Here is a 22,797-nt window from a genome sequence, read left to right as displayed (position 1 = left end):
ATACACACACACACACACACATTACTAGAGGCCCTATCCCCTACTAAAGCCCCTATCCTGGCAGACCCCAGGTAAATTGTCAAATTGTTCTTAAATGGTTTAACTATCTACTCTGGGTGGGCGCCATGGCACTCCTGGCACCATAACCACTACAGAGAGCTGTAGTGGTTATTGTGCCTGGATTGTTTCTTTACATTATCTATGAGTGCCTCTCCCAAGATAAGGCTCTGGATCCGCCGCGGCCCCCTTCCTCTTAATTCTTTCTCCTTCTCTTTCCTCCTGTGGTGCCAACCATCCTTCGGGTGGGGCCTAAAATTATGGTGGGTTTGTGGTTTTCTTGTATGGCCACCAGTAGGATGATGGGCATCGAGGTTGGTGGAGATGGGGTTGTCTATGCCCTAATCATGTTTACTACTCACCGGTGTTATTAACCTAGTCACCAAGCTATACTGCTGTTAATATATTTGAATAATACATAAAAAAAATCCTGACATCGACATCAGCTCCAGGGCTCATGCACTATGTATAGCTATCAATGTCCATAATACTTGTATTTGAAAATATGTTGGCATACTTTTCTGTATTACAACATATATTTAGAATGTATATGATAATTGTGTATTGGGTCGCCTGATTGTAATTGACATGAATATTGATAACCGACATGACAAAAATAAAGAACTGAAAAGAAGGGGAGGGCTTGCAAAGGCTACAGACAAGAGATCTGTAGGTTTTGCAAGCTGTGTTTAGATCTACCACAAATGAAAAATGCATAATTAAATGCATGCAAGTTTTTGATTGGGTGTATATACTAAATAGTGGTTTATATTTATTTTGTATTTGGTCAATGGGGTGTCCCTTTATGTTCTCTACACAGGTAATTGGAAAACTAAGCCTCTTCTTCTTACACCTTCCCCTAGTTGTCACTTGGAGCAGACTGTGACATGGAAGAACTATCACTCTCTATAAGTGTCAAGCTGTCCTGGTGTCAAGAGCTGATCCCTTAACGTTTTTAAAAGTTTATTCAAAAAATATTTAATCACTTGAAAAGCATATCCCTAAATATAAAAATCGAGGCCTATGTTGCATATGATAATTATTTTTTTTTTTCCCCCATTTTTTATTTGTTATTCTTTCAACAGTTTGAAAAGCAAAGAATAACTTTGCCAAATTTACGCTTTATAACCGCGCAAAGAATTCTGTACCAAAGTGCCAACATAGTTGCAGATTTTCTAAGTGGCTACTAAAAGAGACTGGACATACCCCATATTGAATACCCTGAGTTATCTACTTTAAAAAAAAAATATGTACATGTGGGGTGTGATTCAGAGATTTATGACAGATAACAGTGTTACAATGTCACTATTGATAAATTTTAAAAATATATATTTTGAAACCGCAATTTCCTACTTGTACTTATAGCCATATAACTTGCAAAAATTGCAACTCACTCACACTATGATGATAAACATGCCCAGACATGTTCTTCCTGTGATAAGTCTTTTCTTCCTGTTTATGTAACCCCTTAAGGACACATGACGTGTGTGACACGTCATGATTCCTTTTTATTTCAGAAGTTTGGTCCTTAAGGGGTTAAAGTGTTGGGACAAGGGGGAAGGATGGAGCTGTTTAATTCATTGGTGCTGAAACCGTTCTTTAACTCCTTAATTCTCTTGAACTCTAACAGTCTGCGGAAAAAGAATATAATTTGGCATTAGAGCTGCCACCCTCGGTCCCAGGTGATGTGACCCACGGGGAAATATCCTGGTATTCCGGTTGGCCAGTCTGGCGTTGTATACCTCCCAATGCTTCTATTTCTCCTCTTCATTTGCAGTGATTGACCTGGCTCTACCTTGTCCGACCTGTATTGTGATGCCAATGGCTAAATCTTGATACAAATTATAAATGAAAACGGAGTGTCTCATGAAATTGTTTAACACAAGTTATAGGTGATATTCGATGTTTTATTCCACGGTGTAAATTCCAGAGAAGTGATAGTTATACTTCAGAATCCTGTCTGTTCTAATTCTCAAATCAAACCGTATCAGTGGCGTCTTATATCAAATAAAAGGGGGGAGCACACAGAGTATTTGACAAAGTCAAATATAGGGGGTGGGTGCACTAATAATTGTAAAGACCTACTGAAATACTGACAGGTGCGTACACTAAATGTACTCACACACACTATATACAAATACAACGTTTGTTGATTTGGAGCTCTTTGATACCCATAAATGCTACACAGTACTGTGAGTTTTATTGCTTTGAAGCTCTGGGTTCTCCTCCTACATACTGCTCTGGAGATTATTATGTTGTGGAATAAAGCTATGCCCAGATCTCGCAGTAATTTACAGTGAGTATGAATGAATCATGTAGCTCCAGAGTAGTAGAATGCACAGTAATGTATCACAGTGCTCCACGGTAAAAAACCAAAACAAAAAAGCATAGTAATGTTCAGTGTGTGAGTGTATCACAGGGATCTGCAACAATAAAACTCTTTGTAATAAGCAGGGTGTATAGGTATTTCACAGAGCTTCTCAGCAATAGAACTCACAGTTATATGCAGTGAATATGAGTGTATGACCGTAATAAATTCATACAGATTAAGGAACAGCGCTCACACAAAAATACTGCTTTGCAGTAATGTGAGAAATACGGTGGCTGTATGTGATATGGGTGATGTGATGACTTTGTGTGGTATGATGGCCTTGTGTGATGTGTATGGTGTGATAACTATGTGAGATATGATGGCTGTGTGTGGTGTTATGACCGTGTGTGATGTGTGTGGTGCGATGGCTGTGTGTGGTGTGATAACTATGTGAGATATGATGACTGTATGTGATAAGTGTGATGTGTGTGGTGTGATGGCTGTGTGTGGTGTGATGGCTGTGTGTGATGTGATAACTATGTGAGATATGATGGCTGTGTGTGGTGTGATGACCGTGTGTGATGTGTGTGTGATAACTATGTGAGATATGATGGCTGTGTGTGGTGTGATGGCCTTGTGTGATGTGTGTGGTGTGATGGCTTGTGTGTGGTGTTATAACTATGTAAGATATGATGGCTGTGTGTGGTGTGATGACCGTGTGTGATGTGTGTGTGGTGCGATGGCTGTGTGTGATGTGATGACTATTTGAGATATGATGGCTCTATGTGATAAGTGTGATGTGATGACTTTGTGTGGTGTGATGGCTGTGTGTGATGTGTGTGGTGTGATAACTATGTTGTGGTGGAATCTCGGTAAAAATAAATTTAGTAGGCCGAGATTACCACGTGGCATGTGTACGGGCATATGCTGACGTATCGATCAGTTGGTTGCACGAGGCAAGATACGATCAGTAGTGTACGGAGCATGTGCAAGAATACAGGATGTAGTATTCCCCTCCTCCATTGTGCTGGACAGGCCATGCGGTCAAGCAGGAAGTTAATTCTTATTTGTATTGATTGGTCAAGAGAATGTGCGGGTGGAGCTTAATATGGGAGGAGTTATGTGCCTATATAAGGAGCCTGCACTATTGTCCGGGGCTCAGAACTTGCTGTATTTTGGTGACATTAGTCCCTCTGAGTCCCGATCGGTGATCCAATAAAGAATCTCTTCCTTCCTGAAGAAACCTGTGTCCATCTCTCTGTGCTTGGCTTCCGTCAGTTTCTCCGGTATCATTTGGTGCATTGGCCGGGAAGCTCATCGTTCAACGGTAGCTGAGAGGCAGAGGCGTGAGACGGTCTATCTTTGCCCACGTTCTCTACGGCTGCACCCCTGAACTTCTGCGTGGACCTCCCTTCGTCTCGGCGCCACTGGTCTGTTGTCCAGGAGATCATCGGCCTCTACGTAAGAAGTGCTGGGGTGTCCCCGTCGATGAGTGTGAACTCAGGTTCAGGAACGAGGAGGTAAGACAACTGCTGTTTTAGACGGCAGACCCACTAGGGGTATACCGATTGTGCGGTAGGCCCATAAGGGGTTTGAATTGTGTATGGAATCTGCCCCCTCTGTCGGAGGGAAGGAGCGAAGGCGCACCGCTCAATCGAACGCTCTTTAGTCAGACCGTTTGATTTGGTTAGTCAGGCGGGGTTCTGGTGTAAATAGCCCTAGCCGGACACCGGTGTCTTGTCTAGACTAGCGTTCTAGGGTGTATATTTTGTTTGCTAGGTCAGAGGGACCGGGAGACTAAGCGGCGTCTGTGTAAATTCGGTTCGCTAGTGTCAGGATCGGGACAGGGATCCAACACGCAGAGTACAAACAGTAGCCAGATACGTATACCGGACCTTAGAATGGCCGGACTAACGTAAGTAGTACAGTAAAGAATGGTCAAAGACAAGCCGAGGTCGAGGGTAACAGAAGACAGGTAAGCGAGAGACAAGCCGAATCAAGGGTAACAGAGATAAGCAGAGTAAGGTAAACAAGCTGGGTCAAAACCAAAAGGGATAATAGAATACACAAGCACTGAGTGACTAGAACAAGCTAGAACCACGACAGGGCAATGAGCTAATGAAAGAAGCTCTGTTAAATACCCTGTTCAGAGCAGTAACCACGCCTCCAAGGCTTCCTGATTGGTCCTGCAGCAATTGAGTGACAGGTCGTTCCGGGGGAGTGTCCTGATGACAATATCCTGCCTAGATGCTGTAAAAGGCAGTCACTCCCTCGCGGCCGGCCTTGCATGACCGGATAGACCGTGGGGAAGGGAGCCATCAGGCCGTCTGGATGAAGGAACAGCTAAGTCTCTACCTCTTTCGGAGGTAGAGACCACAGGTACCCTGACAGTACCCCCCCTCTCAGATACGCCCACCGGGCGGAATACACCAGGGCGAGAAGGGAATCGAGAGTGAAACGCCCTGCGGAGACGGGGAGCATGCACCTCCTCCTGAGGTACCCAACTTCTCTCCTCAGGACCATAACCCTTCCAATCGACCAGATATTGCAGTTTCCCCCGGGAGATTCGAGAATCAACGATGGAATTGACCTCATACTCCTCCTGACCCTCCACCTGAACTGAGCGGGGAGGGGCGATCGTGGAGGAGAACCTGTTACATATTAATGGTTTTAGCAAGGAAACATGAAATGAATTAAGAATGCGTAAGGCATTAGGCAACGCTAAATGATACGCAACTGGGTTAATTTGAGACAGTACCCTGTAAGGTCCAATATATCGAGGAGCAAACTTCATGGACGGCACTTTTAACCGAATGTTTCTAGTACTTAACCATACTCTATCGCCTGGAACAAACACCGGTGCTGCCCTTCTACGTTTGTCAGCGTGTTTTTTAACCAGCGTAGAATTGTGCAGAAGGATTTGTCGAGTTTGATCCCACAACTCTCTTAAATTGGCAACATGAACATCCACCGACGGTATCCCTTGAGAAGAAGACTCCGAAGGAAGGATGGAAGGATGAAAGCCATAATTCAAGAAAAAAGGGCTAGAATGCGTAGAATCACAAATGAGATTGTTATGTGCAAACTCCGCCCAAGGAATCAAACCGACCCAATCGTCCTGGTGTTCTGAAACGAAACAACGTAAATATTGTTCAACTTTTTGGTTAGTGCATTCAGCAGCTCCATTGGACTGAGGATGATAGGCAGAGGAGAAATTCAATTTGATGCCTAGTTGGGAGCAGAATGATCTCCAAAAACGGGAAACAAATTGGGAGCCTCTGTCAGAGACAATCTGGGAAGGTATCCCATGCAAACGGAAAATCTCCCTGGCGAATATCTCCGCTAATTCGGGCGAAGATGGGAGTTTAGGTAAGGGAATGAAGTGAGCCATTTTAGTAAATCTGTCTACCACAGTGAGGATGACAGTCTGCTTTTTAGAGATAGGCAAATCAACAATGAAGTCCATTGCCAGGCAGGACCAAGGCTTTTCAGGAACCTCTAAAGGGTGTAGAAATCCGCATGGAAGCGAATAGGGTAGCTTGGTCTTGGTACAAACTTCACATGCCCCGATGAATTCCTTAATATCCTTGCGTAAGTCAGGCCACCAAAAATCTTTAGAGACCAGCGCATAAGTCTTGCGGATGCCAGGATGCCCAGCCACCTTACTGTTATGGAGACAGCGTAACACCTCCAGTTGGAGAGCGGCAGGAACGAAGTGTCGATCCCCAGGGGTCTGTTTGGGTGCCAAATGCTGAAACTTCAAGATCTCAGAAAGCAATGGAGAGTGAATCCTGAGATTCGTGTTCGCGATGATATTCCCCTTAGGAACTATGGAGGACAGAAGTGGTTCAGTTATAGTGGATGGTTCATATTGACGAGACAATGCATCGGCTTTAGAGTTCTTAGAACCAGGTCTATACGTAAGTACATAATTAAAGTGAGTGAGGAACAAGGCCCAGCGAGCCTGCCTGGCGGACAAGCGCTTCGCCTCCCCAATATAAGACAACTTTTTATGATCCGTTAGAATAGTAACAGGGTGTAGTGTCCCTTCCAGTAAATGTCTCCACTCCTTTAAAGCCTTAATGACCGCTAACAATTCCCTCTCCCCGATGTCATATCTGCTCTCAGGCCCAGAAATTTTTTTAGAGAAGAAACCACAAGGGTGTAACGGTTTATCCACCCCTAACCTTTGAGACAGAACAGCCCCAACTCCTGTCTCAGAAGCATCGACCTCGAGCAAGAAAGGCAGAGTCGTATCAGGATGAACTAGAATGGGAGCTGAGGCAAAAAGTTCCTTGAGAGTCTTAAAAGCACCAAGAGCTTCCTCAGACCAGAACTTAGTATCAGCCCCTTGTTTGGTCATATTGGTAATAGGCGCAATGATAGAGGAGTAACCCTTAATGAAGCGCCTATAGTAGTTGGAAAACCCAATAAACCTTTGGATAGCCTTGAGTCCTTTGGGCAAAGGCCAGTCTAAAAAAGATTGGAGTTTACCAGGATCCATTTTAAAACCTTCCCCAGAAATCACGTACCCAAGAAAGTCTACCTGAGCCTGATCAAAACTGCACTTCTCCAATTTGCAGTATAGACCATGTTGTAGAAGTTTGTGTAACACCTTTCTGACCTGTCTCTGGTGAGTCTCAATCTCCTTAGAGTGTATTAGTATGTCGTCCAGGTAAACAATAACACAATCATGCTGAAACTCCCTAAGTACCTCATTAATCAAATCTTGAAATACTGCAGGAGCATTGCATAATCCAAATGGCATAACAGTGTATTCGTAATGGCCATACCGGGTATTGAATGCCGTCATCCACTCGTGACCTTGCTGGATTCTCACCAAATTGTAAGCCCCTCTGAGATCTAACTTGGTGAAGATTTTGGAGCCCTTAAGACGATCAAATAACTCGGTAATCAGTGGGATAGGATAGGCATTTCTGACAGTTATTTTATTCAAGCCTCGGTAATCGATACAAGGTCTCAGCGTGCCATCCTTCTTCTTAATGAAAAAGAACCCCGCCCCGGCCGGAGAAGAAGACCTCCTGATAAATCCCTTTTCTAAATTCTCCTGAATATACTCCTCTAGAACCGAGTTTTCCTGAACAGACAAAGGATATACATGGCCCCTCGGAGGCATAGTCCCGGGTAGAAGCTTAATTTTACAGTCAAATGACCTGTGTGGCGGCAAAGAATCGGCATTCTTCTTGTCAAACACTGCCCTTAAGTCTAGGTAAAGGTCTGGTATTTGTCTCTCTGTGGACTGAGTAGGATTCTCCTGTATGTTAATATTAGCTAATGGAGAAACCTTGCACAGACACCGATCCTGGCAGCCCTGGCCCCACGAGAGTATCTCCCCTAACTCCCAATCGATAATAGGGTTATGTTCTTTCAACCATGGGTACCCCAGAACTATGGGAACGGAAGGAGACGAAATGAGCAGAAGAGATAAATTCTCCACGTGTAGGACACCAACACCTAACTCGATGGGTATGGTCTCACGAAAGATAACAGGGTCTAGAAGTGGTCTACCATCTATGGCCTCAACGGCCAAGGGTGTCTCCCTTAGCTGGGGTGGGAATTTTTTTTACTAGCAAAGGCTTGGTCGATAAAATTCTCAGCAGCACCGGAATCTATCAAAGCCATAGCCCTTACTACTTCCCTCCCGCAAGTCAAGGAAACTGGTAGCAGAAGCCTGTGATCTTTATAATTAGGAGTAGAGGACAAAATAGAAACACCCAAGGCCTGTCCTCTAGAAGGACTTAGGTGCGAGCGTTTCCCGGGCGGTTAGAACAGTTCGAGAGTAAATGACCCTTAACTCCACAATACATACACAAACCCTCTCTTCTCCTGTACTGTCTTTCCTCCTCAGAGAGGCGGGTATACCCTATCTGCATAGGTTCAGGAAGCAAAGATACCGTGGAGTCAGGACTTGGAAAAGCGGGGGCTAACCTAAAAGAAGGTCTCCGGTTCCTCTCTCGAGTGTTCTGTCTCTCTCTTAAACGTTCATCTATACGAGAGATGAACGAAATTAAATCCTCTAAATTCTCAGGGAGTTCTCTGATAGCAACCTCATCAAGGATTACTTCAGATAAGCCATTCAAAAATACATCCATATACGCCTGCTCATTCCACTTGACCTCCGACGCCAGAGACCTGAACTTTAGTGCATAATCCACCAGTGTTTGGTTCTCCTGTTTAAGACGCAACAGTAATCTGGCGGCATTAACCTTTCTACCTGGAGGGTCAAATGTTCTTCTAAAAGCAGTTACAAAGGCGTTATAGTTATAAACTAATGGGTTATCGTTCTCCCATAATGGGTTGGCCCATCTCAGAGCCTTCTCAATAAGTAGGGTGATAATAAATCCTACCTTAGCCCTATCTGTAGGATAGGAGCGAGGTTGCAATTCAAAGTGGATACTAATTTGGTTTAAGAAACCACAACACTTCTCAGGAGCCCCACCATAGCGTACTGGGGGGGTAATGCGAGAAGAAGCACCCACTGTGGCTACCTCTAGACCTGAACCGACAGGAGAAACAGGGGTATTACGTATCTCCTCTGGTGGGTTATTGGCACGAGATAATAGAGCCTGTAGCGCAAGCGCCATCTGATCCATTCTGTGATCCATGGCTTCAAACCTAGGATCAGGAGAAGCCAGCTGACTGTTTGTACTTGCAGGATCCATTGGCCCTGTCGTAATGTCAGGATCGGGACAGGGATCCAACACGCAGAGTACAAACAGTAGCCAGATACGTATACCAGACCTTAGAATGGCCGGACTAACGTAAGTAGTACAGTAAAGAATGGTCAAAGACAAGCCGAGGTCGAGGGTAACAGAAGACAGGTAAGCGAGAGACAAGCCGAATCAAGGGTAACAGAGATAAGCAGAGTAAGGTAAACAAGCCGGGTCAAAACCAAAAGGGATAATAGAATACACAAGCACTGAGTGACTAGAACAAGCTAGAACCACGACAGGGCAATGAGCTAATGAAAGAAGCTCTGTTAAATACCCTGTTCAGAGCAGTAACCACGCCTCCAAGGCTTCCTGATTGGTCCTGCAGCAATTGAGTGACAGGTCGTTTCGGGGGAGTGTCCTGATGACAATATCCTGCCTAGATGCTGTAAAAGGCAGTCACTCCCTCGCGGCCGGCCTTGCATGACCGGATAGACCGTGGGGAAGGGAGCCATCAGGCCGTCTGGATGAAGGAACAGCTAAGTCTCTACCTCTTTCGGAGGTAGAGACCACAGGTACCCTGACAGCTAGCTCTCAACCTATCTTGGCTAAGTGGGAAGGCGTGTAAATTTGGAACCCACTAGATTTTTGATAGTAATCGTCTAAGAGGCGTCTGTGTAAATTCGGTCCTCTAGCTCGCTATATGTGGTGCTTGGGCAGTGTGGCTAACCAAAACGGATGTAGATAGTTTTAGGTAGTCCATTCAAGGTACTGGCCAATAGTTTAGTTGGGAATTGTAAATGTGTTAAAGATTGTTAGTAAAGTGTATATCTTGTTAGATAGCGCGAGCTCAGCCGTCTAGCGAGAGTGTTAATAGTGTGTTGCTGTATCATAGTGCACGGTACCATAACCCTGTATATTTACTGACACTGTATATAAGTACTAATCACTGTCGTCCATTGCATGTTTAACACCATAACCACTAATAATTGTATTGTGACCTTAAATTGTGCTTTGACCTATGCTAACCGTACTGTAACCGCTATTTGTAAAAGACGATGTTACTGGGGTGTGTTATAGACGGGTAATTCATATATAGAGAATTATAGCGTGGGTGACTGTATAGTTTCGCCAAAGGGCATAATATTGATTATATAGTGACTGGTGTAACAGCTGTGTGTGTACGGGAATTCCCTGAGTGTTTATTGTGTTATTGTGTACGTTTCACTTGGTAACCGTACCACGTGGTGCTGTTGCCAGAGGAAACGGGTGTGACTGTTGAATAGTACGCATGCATAGTATTCGTTGTCAACGACGTTCCATTGATAAGTATGGGCGCGTCAGAGTCAACGATTCCGGATCCCTTAGGTTGTATGGTAAAGAATTTTAAAAAGGGATTCAAAACATGTGATTTTGGGGTTAAAATGTCTCCTGTACGTTTGGTTACTTTGTGCACTAGGGAGTGGCCTACTTTGGTTGCGGCATGGCCGCCACGTGGTAGTTTGGATCCAACCCTGATACAGCGTGTACACGTGGCTGTGTCAGGTAGGCCTGAACTTTACGGGCAGTTTCCATATATTGATTGTTGGAGACAGGCCGTAAATGACTCGCCAAAATGGATTCAGATATGCCACGAGGAGCAATGTCGCCTCATGGTGGCCAGGACTTGTTTGTCCACTAGGACGGTGGTTAGGCCCATTTTGGACACACCCCCTGAGTCCGAGATCCCTTTGCCGCCCCCTTACTTCCTTACAGGAAGAGGTAACGCGAATACAGGAAGTTCTATACCCCTCCCCTCATTGCCCTCATCCACTTCCGCTTCCTCCTCTAGTACAGAATCCACCCCCTCTCGTACTAAATCTCCCCTTCCGGAACCAGAACCAACCCCCATTAGATCTGAATATCCTGATTTGGCGCCACTTCAGACTTCCGGTCAAGCTTCTTCTAGCTCGGATCGAAGTGTTCTATTTACTAACTTTCCCCAAAACCAAGCTCCCACATCCTCATGCCCTATTTCTCCCCGACTGGAACCCATAACTGACGCTCCTTCACGTAGCCCCATACTAACCCGACAACTGACCGGTACCCAACAATTAAAACATTATCAGATGCCTCTTCGTCTGAATCCCGGGTCAGCCTATATCGATGCCGCAGGTCAAATGGCACATGCTGACCCAGTCTTCGTATATGTCCCGTTCACGACTACCGATCTCTTGAATTGGAAGACCCACAATTCCTCGTACACTGAGAAACCACAAGCTATGACCGATTTGTTCACCTCGATAGTTCAGACACATAATCCGACATGGGCTGATTGCCAGCAGTTATTAATGACTTTGTTTAATAATGAGGAAAGGACAAGGACTAATCAAGCGGCCATTAAAGCGCTAGAGGATAGAGCCTGTGCTTTGAATCAAGCCAATCCAGCAGCATGGGCCGCAACACATTACCCTAATACCGATCCCGACTGGAATGTAAATGGCGCAGATATGGTTCAACTCAGAGCCTATAGAGACGCTATAATTGCTGGCATGAAAGCCGGAGGGAAGAAAGCCATTAATATGTCGAAGACAGTTGAGGTGATTCAGAAAAGTGATGAAGCGCCCAGTGTCTTTTATGACCGATTATTGGAGGCATACCGCTTGTATACCCCCTTTAATCTGGAAGACGCAGATAATTCCCGAATGGTGAACTCCGCCTTTGTCAGCCAAGCTTACGGAGATATTAAGCGCAAGCTACAGAAGTTAGAAGGGTTTGCAGGTATGTCTATCACCCAACTAATGGAGGTAGCGAATAAAGTATATATGAACAGGGAAACAGAGACTAAGAAAGAGGAAGAGCGCAAGATACGTAGAAAAGCAGATATGCTAGCGGTAGCGATCGCAGGCGTAGATAGACGGGGCCCAGATAGAGGCGATAGTAAGTGGAATGAGGAACCTCTGAGTAGAAATCAGTGCGCATACTGTAGAGAAGAAGGGCATTGGAGAAGTGAGTGTCCGCGAAGAGAACAGTATGAGAGAGACAGACCTAGGACAGGTTATGGAAACTTTAGAGGCAGAGCGAGAGGTAGAGGAGGCCCCGGAGGGAGCAATGGTAATAGAGGGAGTAATGGGAACAGAGGAAGTGTTAGGGAAGATAGGTACTATCCAGCAGCGCAAAGGTCCCGCGATAGAGAAGGTAGGGACTTTGTAGGATTGGCTGACACGGTCATGGAGGACTATTGATACCGACCGGGCTCCATCCCCCTTGGTCGAGCGGAGCCTATGGTCGATGTATCAATAGGGGGAAAAAGGAGTGCGTTCATGATCGACACTGGTGCTGAACATTCGGTGGTGACTGACCTAGTTGCTCCTCCATCTGGAAGAACTATTACTGTAATAGGAGCAACTGGAAGGAGTGCAGCAAAACCGGTTCTTAAAAGTCGACTCTGTACATTGGGAGGCCACGTAGTAAAACATCAATTCCTTTATATGCCTGAATGTCCAGTCCAATTGCTGGGACGTGATATGCTATCTAAGTTACAAGCGCAGATTACGTTCCTACCAAATGGAACAACATCCTTAAAGTTTAATGGACCTTCAGGTATTATGACATTATCCGTACCAAAGGAAGAAGAGTGGCGACTTTATACAGCGTTGACTATCCAAAACCCTAGGAGTGATGAATCCTTATTCAACATACCAGGAGTTTGGGCAGAGAACAACCCACCAGGACTGGCCCGCAATATTCCACCTATTAAAATCGAACTAAAACTTGGGGTTTATCCAGTGAGCCTAAGACAATATCACATCCCGCAGAAGGCTAAGAAGAACATCCAATCTTATCTGGATAAGTTCATACGGTATGGTATCCTAAAATTCTGTACTTCCCCCTGGAACACCCCATTGCTGCCTGTTCAAAAGCCCGGTACAGATGAGTATCGACCTGTGCAGGACTTGAGAGCAGTCAATGATGCGGTTGTTAGTATACATCCAGTTGTGCCCAATCCATATAACCTGCTTGCTTTAATTCCGGGCGGCGCTACTTACTTTACAGTCTTAGACCTCAAAGATGCCTTCTTTTGCCTCCGAATTGCCGCAGAAAGTCAATGTATCTTCGCTTTCCAATGGGAAAACGCTGTAACGGGCTCAAAACGCCAAATGACCTGGACAAGACTGCCCCAAGGGTTTAAAAATTCACCTACCCTATTTGGTTCAGCTCTAAGTCAAGATCTACTGGATTTCGAGTCCATCCCAGGAGAGTGTGTATTGTTACAATATGTAGATGACTTGTTGATAGCAGCAGTTACAAAGGAAATATGTCAGCAAGCAACGCACGATCTACTACACATTCTCTGGAAGGCAGGATACAAGGTGTCTAGAAAGAAGGCTCAGTTGTGTTTGCCAACTGTCAAATATCTGGGATTCCATATCTCTGAAGGTCAAAGAATTATGGGGCCAGAGAGAAAAGAAGCTGTGTGCCAAATACCGATACCCAAGAATAGAAGACAAGTGCGAGAATTCTTGGGGGCAGCAGGCTTCTGTAGGATATGGATTCCCAGCTACGCGATACTGGCAAAACCTCTGTATGCAGCTATCAAAGGTACAGAGCACGACCCCTTCTGATGGACTCAAGAACAACAAACGGCATTTGAAGATGTGAAGAAGGCTTTGATGAGTGCCCCAGCATTAGGTCTACCTGATCACACACGACCATTCTACCTGTACGTACATGAGCAAAGAAGAATGGCTGTGGGAGTATTGACACAGTACTTGGGATCATGGCAAAGACCTGTTGCCTACATGTCTAAGCAACTGGATGCAGTGGCCAGCGGACTTCCACCTTGTCTAAGAGCCGTAGCTGCAGCCGCCCTGCTAGTAGCTGAAGCCGATAAACTCACTCTGGGTCAAGAACTTTATGTACGAGTCCCACATGCAGTACAGACGTTGTTGGATTACAAAGGAAATCATTGGTTTAGTAACAGCCGTATGACCAAGTATCAAGCAATGTTGTGTGAAAACCCAAGAGTGCATTTAGAGACTGTAAACACCTTAAATCCAGCTACCCTTTTGCCACAACCTACTGAAAGTCAACATGATTGTTTGGAAGTAATGGATGAAGTATTTTCAAGTAGACCCGATCTTTGTGATTTTCCCATCCAGAACCCCGATGTTCAATATTACACTGACGGCAGTAGTTATGTGAAAGAAGGGATCCGCTATGCAGGATATGCAGTAACAACGATAGACAAGGTGATAGAAGCTCGGCCACTGGCAAAAGGAACATCAGCACAAAAGGCAGAATTGATAGCACTGACACGAGCGTTACAATTGGCTGAAGGTTTAAGAGTGAACATCTACACGGACTCCAAGTATGCGTTTTTAACCACTCATGCCCACGGAGCTTTGTATAAAGAAAGAGGACTATTGAATTCAGAAGGCAAAGAAATCAAGTATGCAGCTGAAATCCTACAACTATTGGAAGCAGTGTGGGAGCCGAAAGAAGTCGGTATCATACATTGTCGAGCGCATCTGAGAGGAGATGGTGATGTAACCAAAGGAAATCGGATGGCAGACAGTACAGCTAAGCGTGCCGCTGAATCGGGAAGACAGGAGTATGTGGGGCATATAGCTGCTCTTATACCAACTCCACTGTCTCAATGGACTCCAGTTTATACAGCTCAAGAAGAGGAGTGGTTAAAGACTGAACCTGGAAAGTATTTGGAGAACAAATGGTATCAGCTAGAAGATGGAAGAATAGTCATTCCAGCATCACTAGCGGTAGAAATTGTCCAAAACTATCACAACGGGACACATTCTGGGAGAGACAGCACAGAAGAATCTCTCAGAAAACATTTCTACATACCAAGATTGTCCAACTTGACTCAGGCCATTGTACGAAGATGTGTAACGTGTGCTAAAAACAATGCAAGACAAAGACCAGTAAAGCCACCAGGAGTCCAGTTTACGGGGGGACTCCCCATGTCTGATTTACAAATTGACTATACAGTGATGCCTAAATCGGGTGGACATCGTTACCTGCTGGTAATTGTGTGTACCTATTCAGGCTGGGTAGAAGCATGTCCTACTCGTACAGAGAAAGCAGGAGAAGTTGTGAGATTCCTGTTACGAGAAATAATACCCCGATATGGACTACCCTGCTCTATAGGATCGGACAATGGTCCAGCTTTTGTTCATCAGTGCCTACAACAACTGACTCATATGCTTGGTATAAAGTGGAGGCTTCATACGGCATATAGACCCCAGAGTTCTGGTAAGGTAGAGAGAATGAATAGAACTATTAAGAATCAGTTGGCTAAAATGTGTCAGGAAACCCAACTTAAGTGGAACGTTCTCTTACCCATAGCTCTATTGCGAATCCGCAGTACACCTACCAGAAGGATGGGCCTCTTTCCCTTTGAAATCATGTATGGGCGACCACCTCCTGTACTTGGTAACTTAAGGGGGGATTTGAGTCAGTTGGGAGAAGGAATTACCCGGCAGCAGGTTGTAGAGTTGGGTAAGACTATGGAGGAGGTACAGAAATGGGTACAAGATAGATTACCTGTGTATATTTATCCCCCAGTTCATAGTTACCACCCAGGAGACCAAGTGTGGATTAAAGAGTGGAATAATGTACCGTTAGGGCCCAAGTGGAGAGGTCCTTATGTTGTTCTTTTGTCTACCCCTACAGCGATAAAAGTAGCCGAAGTGACTCCGTGGATACATCACTCCAGGGTTAAACCAGCAGCAGTCGATTCTTGGCAAGTTACAGCAGATCCAGAGAATCCCTGCAAGATCCGGTTAAAGCGCACGACTCAGTCGGAGTGACGAGGAACCTTGTGGATTACAAATTTTATTGTTTCAGAGATTTGGTAAGTGAGTGAGAGGGCCATAATAAAGCCTGTCCGCTCACCGACGTATAGTATATAAGCCAGGAAAAGTCTCGAAGGGACTCCTGTGAAGACGAGCAGAACTCCATTCCCTGCAGCCCTTACATCCTGGAAGCTGAGGTGCCTTCGCACGGACGAAGACTGAGGAATACGACGAAAGATGTGTTTATGATAATGTTTATTTATGTGTATTTTTATATTCAGGAAGGTAGAGGTACCGACACTCCTAGCTGTGAGGTATGCATTAAGACTACAAGAACAGGTAACCATATTTCCCAAACCCTAATTTGGCATTCACAATACGAGTGTATAGGAGATGTATCAAGATGTAGATACCTAAATATAGAATATAGTGTGTGCCATTTAGGAGTAGGAGAACCTAAGTGCTTCAGTCCAGAGTATCAACCCCGTACAATTTGGTTGACTCTCAGGAATGGAGATCCTCAGGGGACCCTAATTAATAAGACGGTATTAGAATCCGTACATTCTTCGGGTGTTCTGCTATTTGATGCGTGTAAGGCGATATCAAGTGGTAGAAAGCCGTGGAATGTATGTGGGGATCTTAGATGGGAGAGGACGTATGGGTCTAACGATAAATATATTTGTCCCAGTAGTAAAAATAAATATGTGAGTCCTAGATGCCCAAATAGAGATTATAACTTTTGCCCATATTGGTCTTGTGTGGGGTGGGCAACTTGGGGACAGACAGTAGACAAGGACATGATTGTGACTAAGTTGCCTACCAGCCCATATTGTAAGTCTATGGAATGCAATCCAGTCCATATACTTATAAATAACCCCGACAAGTTCTTAGATAAATATGGTAATTTATTTGGGTTTCAAATATATGGGACGGGTTTAGATCCTGGGACAGTATTGTTTATAGGGATAGAGACTGATACGGTATCCTCCCAAACTCATCAAGTATACCATTCCTTTTATGAAGAGATGAGTATAGATAATAAGATCCCCCATAATGCTAAAAACCTGTTTATTGATTTAGCCGAAAGTATTGCCGGTAGTCTTAATGTTACCAACTGCTATGTGTGTGGAGGTACTAACATGGGAGACCAATGGCCTTGGGAAGCAAAGGAGGTAACGTCCGGTTCTGAGGCAGTTGACCAATTAATATCTACACAAGCCGATTATCATATGAGTGTTAGAGGTAAATCTGAGTGGAGATTAAAGACCTCCATCATAGGTTATGTTTGCATAGCGAGGAAAGGAATGATGTATAATACTTCTGTAGGAGAATTAACTTGTCTAGGGCAAAAAGCTTATGATGATGATACAAAGAATACAACTTGGTGGTCGGCTTCAAATGTCTCAGAACCATCTAACCCGTTTGCTAGATACGCCAATTTAAAGGATGTGTGGTTTGACTTATCCATCACATCTACCTGGAGAGCCCCAGCAAATTTGTACTGGATCTGTGGTAAGAAAGCCTATTCGGAGTTGCCACAGGACTGGGAAGGGGCATGTGTGTTGGGTATGCTCAAACCATCCTTCTTCTTGTTACCTATTGAAACAGGTGAGACTTTAGGTGTTAAAGTGTATGATGTGAATCATAGGAAGAAAAGGGGACCCATAGAGATAGGCGCCTGGGAAGATAATGAATGGCCTCCCCAGCGTATTATAGATTACTATGGGCCAGCCACGTGGGCAGAGGATGGTACCTTTGGTTATAGAACCCCTATTTATATGCTCAACCGTATTATAAGATTACAGGCAGTGGCTGAGATCATTACTAACGAGACATCACAAGCGCTCAATCTTCTAGCGAAGCATAATACCAGGATGAGGACAGCAGTATACCAAAATAGATTAGCCTTGGATTACCTTTTGGCAGTAGAGGGAGGTGTATGTGGGAAGTTTAACCTGAGCAATTGCTGTCTTCAAATAGATGACGAAGGGCAAGCAATAGCTGAGCTTACTAGCCATATGGTTAAACTAGCGCATGTGCCTACTCAGGTATGGAAAGGGTATAATCCAAGCAGTTGGTTTGGTAGCTGGTATGAGTGGTTTGGATGGCTTATGGCAGTGGTAGGTGGAGTCCTACTGATTTTAATGTTGTGTCTACTCCTGCCGTGTCTTATACCCTTAGTAGTTAGGTCTGTGCAAAGCCTGATAGAAAATATAGCAGAGAGGAAGGCTGCTGCACAGATAATGGCAATTTATAAATATAAGGCTCTAGATCAGGGAGAACCAATGCAGGAAGATGAGTGTTGAAGATTCACATCATAAGATAAGTCTGGTCTGGTTCAAGGTAACTTGCGGTGTATGCAAACCAAGGTTAAGTGATGCATCAAGTAATTGTGAAATATCAAGAGGCATCAAAGGGGGGAATGTGGTGGAATCTCGGTAAAAATAAATTTAGTAGGCCGAGATTACCACGTGGCATGTGTACGTGCATATGCTGACGTATCGATCAGTTGGTTGCACGAGGCAAGATACGATCAGTAGTGTACGGAGCATGTGCAAGAATACAGGATGTAGTATTCCCCTCCTCCATTGTGCTGGACAGGCCATGCGGTCAAGCAGGAAGTTAATTCTTATTTGTATTGATTGGTCAAGAGAATGTGCGGGTGGAGCTTAATATGGGAGGAGTTATGTGCCTATATAAGGAGCCTGCACTATTGTCCGGGGCTCAGAACTTGCTGTATTTTGGTGACATTAGTCCCTCTGAGTCCCGATCGGTGATCCAATAAAGAATCTCTTCCTTCCTGAAGAAACCTGTGTCCATCTCTCTGTGCTTGGCTTCCGTCAGTTTCTCCGGTATCAATGTGAGATATGATGGCTGTGTGTGACGTGATGACCGTGTGTAATGTTTGTGGTGCGATGGATGTGTGAGATATGGTGGCTGTGTGTGGTGTGATGGCTGTATGTGATGTTTGTGGTGTGATAACTATGTGAGATATGATGGCTGTGTGTGAGGTATGCAGGGCTGGTGCAAGGATTTTTGCTTCCCTAGACAAAAGAAAGATTTGCCCCTCCCCCCCCCCCCCCAGTGACATCACAATGCCCTACCCATATGACCTGCCATATTGTCAGGGTCTTACCTGAGTTGTGAGTCTGTAGCGCAGAAATGTTGCTCACCCTTGCAGATAGCCACAGGCCGAGGTGGTCAGGTAAGAATTCACCTGGCCTGGGGGTCTGTGCACAGGGGCTGTGCAAGATGCAGTACCAATACGCGGGACAGGCAAGGACTGAACCAGCAGGATCATCAGGGACTAGCCGAGGTCAAAGGATGCCAGAGAACAGAATAAACGTAATCAGAAGCCGGGGTCAAAAACACGAAGCAGATGAAACAAACACTGGTACAAAACAGGATCACAGGATCAAAGACTTGACTCTGAGCACAGGACACATATGAACTAACACCAGTGCTGCACACAGTGTGTGTTTTACATTAAAAAGCCTGCAGGGACAAACTATAGACACCAGAACCACTTAATTAAGCTGCAGTGGTTCTGGGGACTAAAGTGTCCCTTTAATGTGAGGTAAATTAGAGATTAGTGTCACTAATAATATACTAGATTGCCTACTTACAACCAGATGAGGATGGTGATGGGCTCTGGCTGCAGTCTGGCTTCACTGGTCTGGTGTAGAACAGGATCTCTGGAGGCTGTTTGTAACTGTGGTCACAAAATTAAATGTTCTGGGAGAACGGCAAGCAGCTCCATTTTTTGGGGCCCCTTACACAGCTCAAGGTGCGTTGAGTGTGTGTAAGATGCATTGTGTTTCTGTGTGTGTGTAAGAGAAGCAATGTGTGTTTGCATGTGTGTGTGTAAGGGATGCATTGTGTGTTTCTGTGTATGAGTGCAAAGGATGCATTGTCTTTATGTGTAAGGGTTGCATTGTGTGTGTGTGTGTGTGTGTAATGGATGCATTGTGTGTTTCTCTGTGTGCAAGGGAAGCATGTTGTGTTTCTGTGTGTAGGGATGCATTGTGTGTTTCTGAGTATGTATAGGGATGCATTGTGTGTGTGTGTGTGTGTGTGTGTGTGTGTAGTGTGAAAGAGCTCCCTGTCCTGCCCCCTGTCCTATAGAGCTCTCCCTTCCGTCCCTTAGAGATCTCCCCTACCCCTTAGTGGTCTCTCACCTCCTCCCCTCCCCTGTCCCTTAGTGGTCTCTACTCTCCTCCCCCCCCACCTCCCTAAGTGGTCTCTACTCTCCCCCCACCCTCCCCTAGTGGTCTATCCTCCACACACACCCTCCCTCCCTTAGTGTTCTCTGCTCTCCCCCCACCCCCCTTTAGCAGTCTCTCCTCACCGCTCTCCCCTAGTGGTCTGTCCACCACCCCCTCCCTCCTTTAGTGGTCTCTCCCTCCCCAAGTTCTTCTCAACCCCCCCTCGTGTTCTCCTCCCCCTCTCCTCTTGTTCTCCTCTTCTTCCCCCATGTTCTCCTCTTCTCCCCCTGTAATATTTTCTTCTCCCCCTCCCTGTAATCTTCTCTTCTTCTCCCCCCTCCCTGTAATCTCTTCTTCTCCCCCCCGTAATCTTCTCTTCTCCCCCCTCCCTCCAATCTCTTCTTCTCCCCCCTCCCTCCAATCTCTTCTTTCCCCCCTCCCTCCCTGTAATCTCTTCTTCTCCCCCCTCCCTTCCTGTAATCTCTTCTCCCTCCCTCCCTGTAATCTCTTCTCCCCCCCTCCCTGTAATCTCTTCTCCCCCCTCCCTGTAATCTCTTCTCCCCCTCCCTGTAATCTCTTCTCCCCCCTCCCTGTAATCTCTTCTTCCCCCTCCCTTCCTGTAATCTCTTCTTCCCTCCTCCCTTCCTGTAATCTCTTTCCCCTTCCCTCCCTGTAATCTCTTCTCCCTCCCTCCCTCCCTGTAATCTCTTCCCCCCCCTCCCCCCTCCCTCCCTGTAATCTCTTCTCCCCCTCCCTGTAATCTGTTCTTCCCACCCCTCCCTCCCTGTAATCTCTTCTCCCCCTTCCTTCCCTGTAATCTCTTCTCCCCCCTCCCTCCCTGTAATCTCTTCTCCCCCCTCCATCCCTGTAATCTCTTCCCCCCCTGTAATCTCTTCTTTCCCCCTCCCTCCCTCCCTGTAATCTCTTCCCCCCTGTAATCTCTTCTTTCCCCCTCCCTCCCTCCCTGTAATCTCTTCTTCCCCGCCTCCCCCCCTCCCTGTAATCTCTAATTCTCCCTCCCGCCCCCTTTTCTCCTCACCTTCCCTTCCTGTAGCGTGGCCGAGCTCCTTTCCAGTCCGCGGTACAGGAGTTTCTGTTTCCTGTACCCGGCCAGACTGACAGGAAATGCACACTGTGTGTGCACTTCCTGTCAGTCCGGCCGGGACCGCGGACTGGAGAGGAGCTCGGCCATGCTACAGGGGAGGAGAGGTGAGGCAGTGCGGCAGCCGCCTGAGCGCTCTTTATAGAGCGCTCAGGTGGCTGCAGCATTTAAAGGGCCGGCGATGGGGGCGCAGGGCGCCCCCTCCTATATGGCGCCCTAGGCGGCTGCCTAGTTCGCCTTATAGGAAGCGCCGGTGTTCTATCATTCTGCTATACCAGTCAGATTTCTATACCCTCGTCACATCCGGGGAGGGGAATCAGCTGGATCCTGTGCTGCACATGTGTGCTAGCACTCCTGCTTCTCCTCCACAGCCAGGTCCTGGAAGGTAAGTAAAACTAGTTTTACACTTTCATTATAGTTAGTGCGTTCACTAAGCTTAGGACATGGGACATTTAGGGTTAATGTTAGGGTTCAAATTAGGGTTAGGATTAGGGACTTGTTCATATTTAGTGATATTTCACATTAGGGGAATATCACTAAATAGTGATTTTTCACACTCTATTTTAACCCTTACCCCAAGGGTTAGGGTAAGAATAGAGAGTGAGAGAGGTTAGAAGCACTTACCTAACCCTAATTTGAACCCTAACATTAACCCTAAATGTCCCATGTGCCTAAGCTTGGTGAATGCACTAACTATAATGAAAGTGTAAAACTAGTTTTACTTACCTTCCAGGACCTGGCTGTGGAGGAGTAGCAGGAGTGCTAGCACGAATGTGCAGCACAGGATCCAGCTGATTCCCCTCCCCGGAAGTGACGAGGGTATAGAAATCTGACGGGGTATAGCAGAATGATAGAACACCGGCCCTGGATGTATGTGATGACAGTGTGTTCTGGTTTGGTGCCCACTAGTGTCGCAGTAGTTGAACTCTGTGTCAAGTTATGAGCTCTGGAACAACAAGGGAGGGAGCACATACAGTGACGTGATTTCTCATGAAATTGGCACTATCATAAAGAGTGTTCATTTAACATTTAACAGCCAGCCTTGAAATAATGCCACTCCTCCTTTCTCCCCCTTCTTCTCCCTCTCTCTCTCCCTGTCTGTATCTCCTTCCTGAATTCTCTATCTGAGAAGCTGCTTCCATCTCCAGTTCTGTTAGTGAAGATCACAGCTATCTGCAGTCATGGTGAGACCCTGTGTGCAAGGTAGTTTTTATTGGGGTGGGGGGCAGGGGTGAGACACAGATATACAGAAAGGGTGCAGAGAGAGAAGGGAGCAATCCCACCCCTACCCCCCCAACTCACTGTCTGGGATTCCCTAAGTGGGCAAATACCATGGGGAGTCAGTATGAAGGATTTTAGGTAAGACAGCCTCCTCCGCAACCCAGGTGGCATCATTCCTTAAATCATCTGATCTGTGTCACAGGTAATGATTGTAAGGGCCACCAGGCTGCACCCGGGGGCACAGTGACTGCTAGAAATAGCCCAAACTAATGTTAAAGATTTATACCAATCGTTTTGTTTTTCGATTTTAATGCCCAATTCGCTTTCCCATCTGGTCAATGCTATGATTTCCTGCTTAACAAAACAAGACTTAATAAGATATTTCTAACTGCGTAACTCTTCATGTGTAGGGTTGATTCTATTCTCCCTAGAAAAC

The 22,797-nt window shown here is 45.7% G+C and overlaps 1 protein-coding gene across 2 annotated transcripts in view; it reads left to right on the top strand.

The window, feature by feature from the left end:
• The first annotated feature begins 22,154 nt into the window (after nucleotides 1-22,154).
• Nucleotides 22,155-22,797, top strand: part of LOC134610721 (elongation factor 2-like) — a 40,294-nt gene continuing 39,651 nt past the window's right edge. Inside the window, exon 1 of one of the 2 annotated variants that reach the window (XM_063453879.1) lies at nucleotides 22,155-22,324. In XM_063453879.1, the coding sequence (XP_063309949.1) occupies nucleotides 22,322-22,324 (3 nt within the window). In that variant the 5' untranslated portion in view covers nucleotides 22,155-22,321. The remainder of the gene's footprint in view (nucleotides 22,325-22,797) is intronic. The other variant, XM_063453880.1, reaches the window with a different exon arrangement.

Source organism: Pelobates fuscus, chromosome 5 (genome assembly GCF_036172605.1).
Source record: "Pelobates fuscus isolate aPelFus1 chromosome 5, aPelFus1.pri, whole genome shotgun sequence".
Classification (NCBI taxonomy): domain Eukaryota; kingdom Metazoa; phylum Chordata; class Amphibia; order Anura; family Pelobatidae; genus Pelobates; species Pelobates fuscus.
This window is presented reverse-complemented; position numbering and strand designations above follow the sequence as displayed.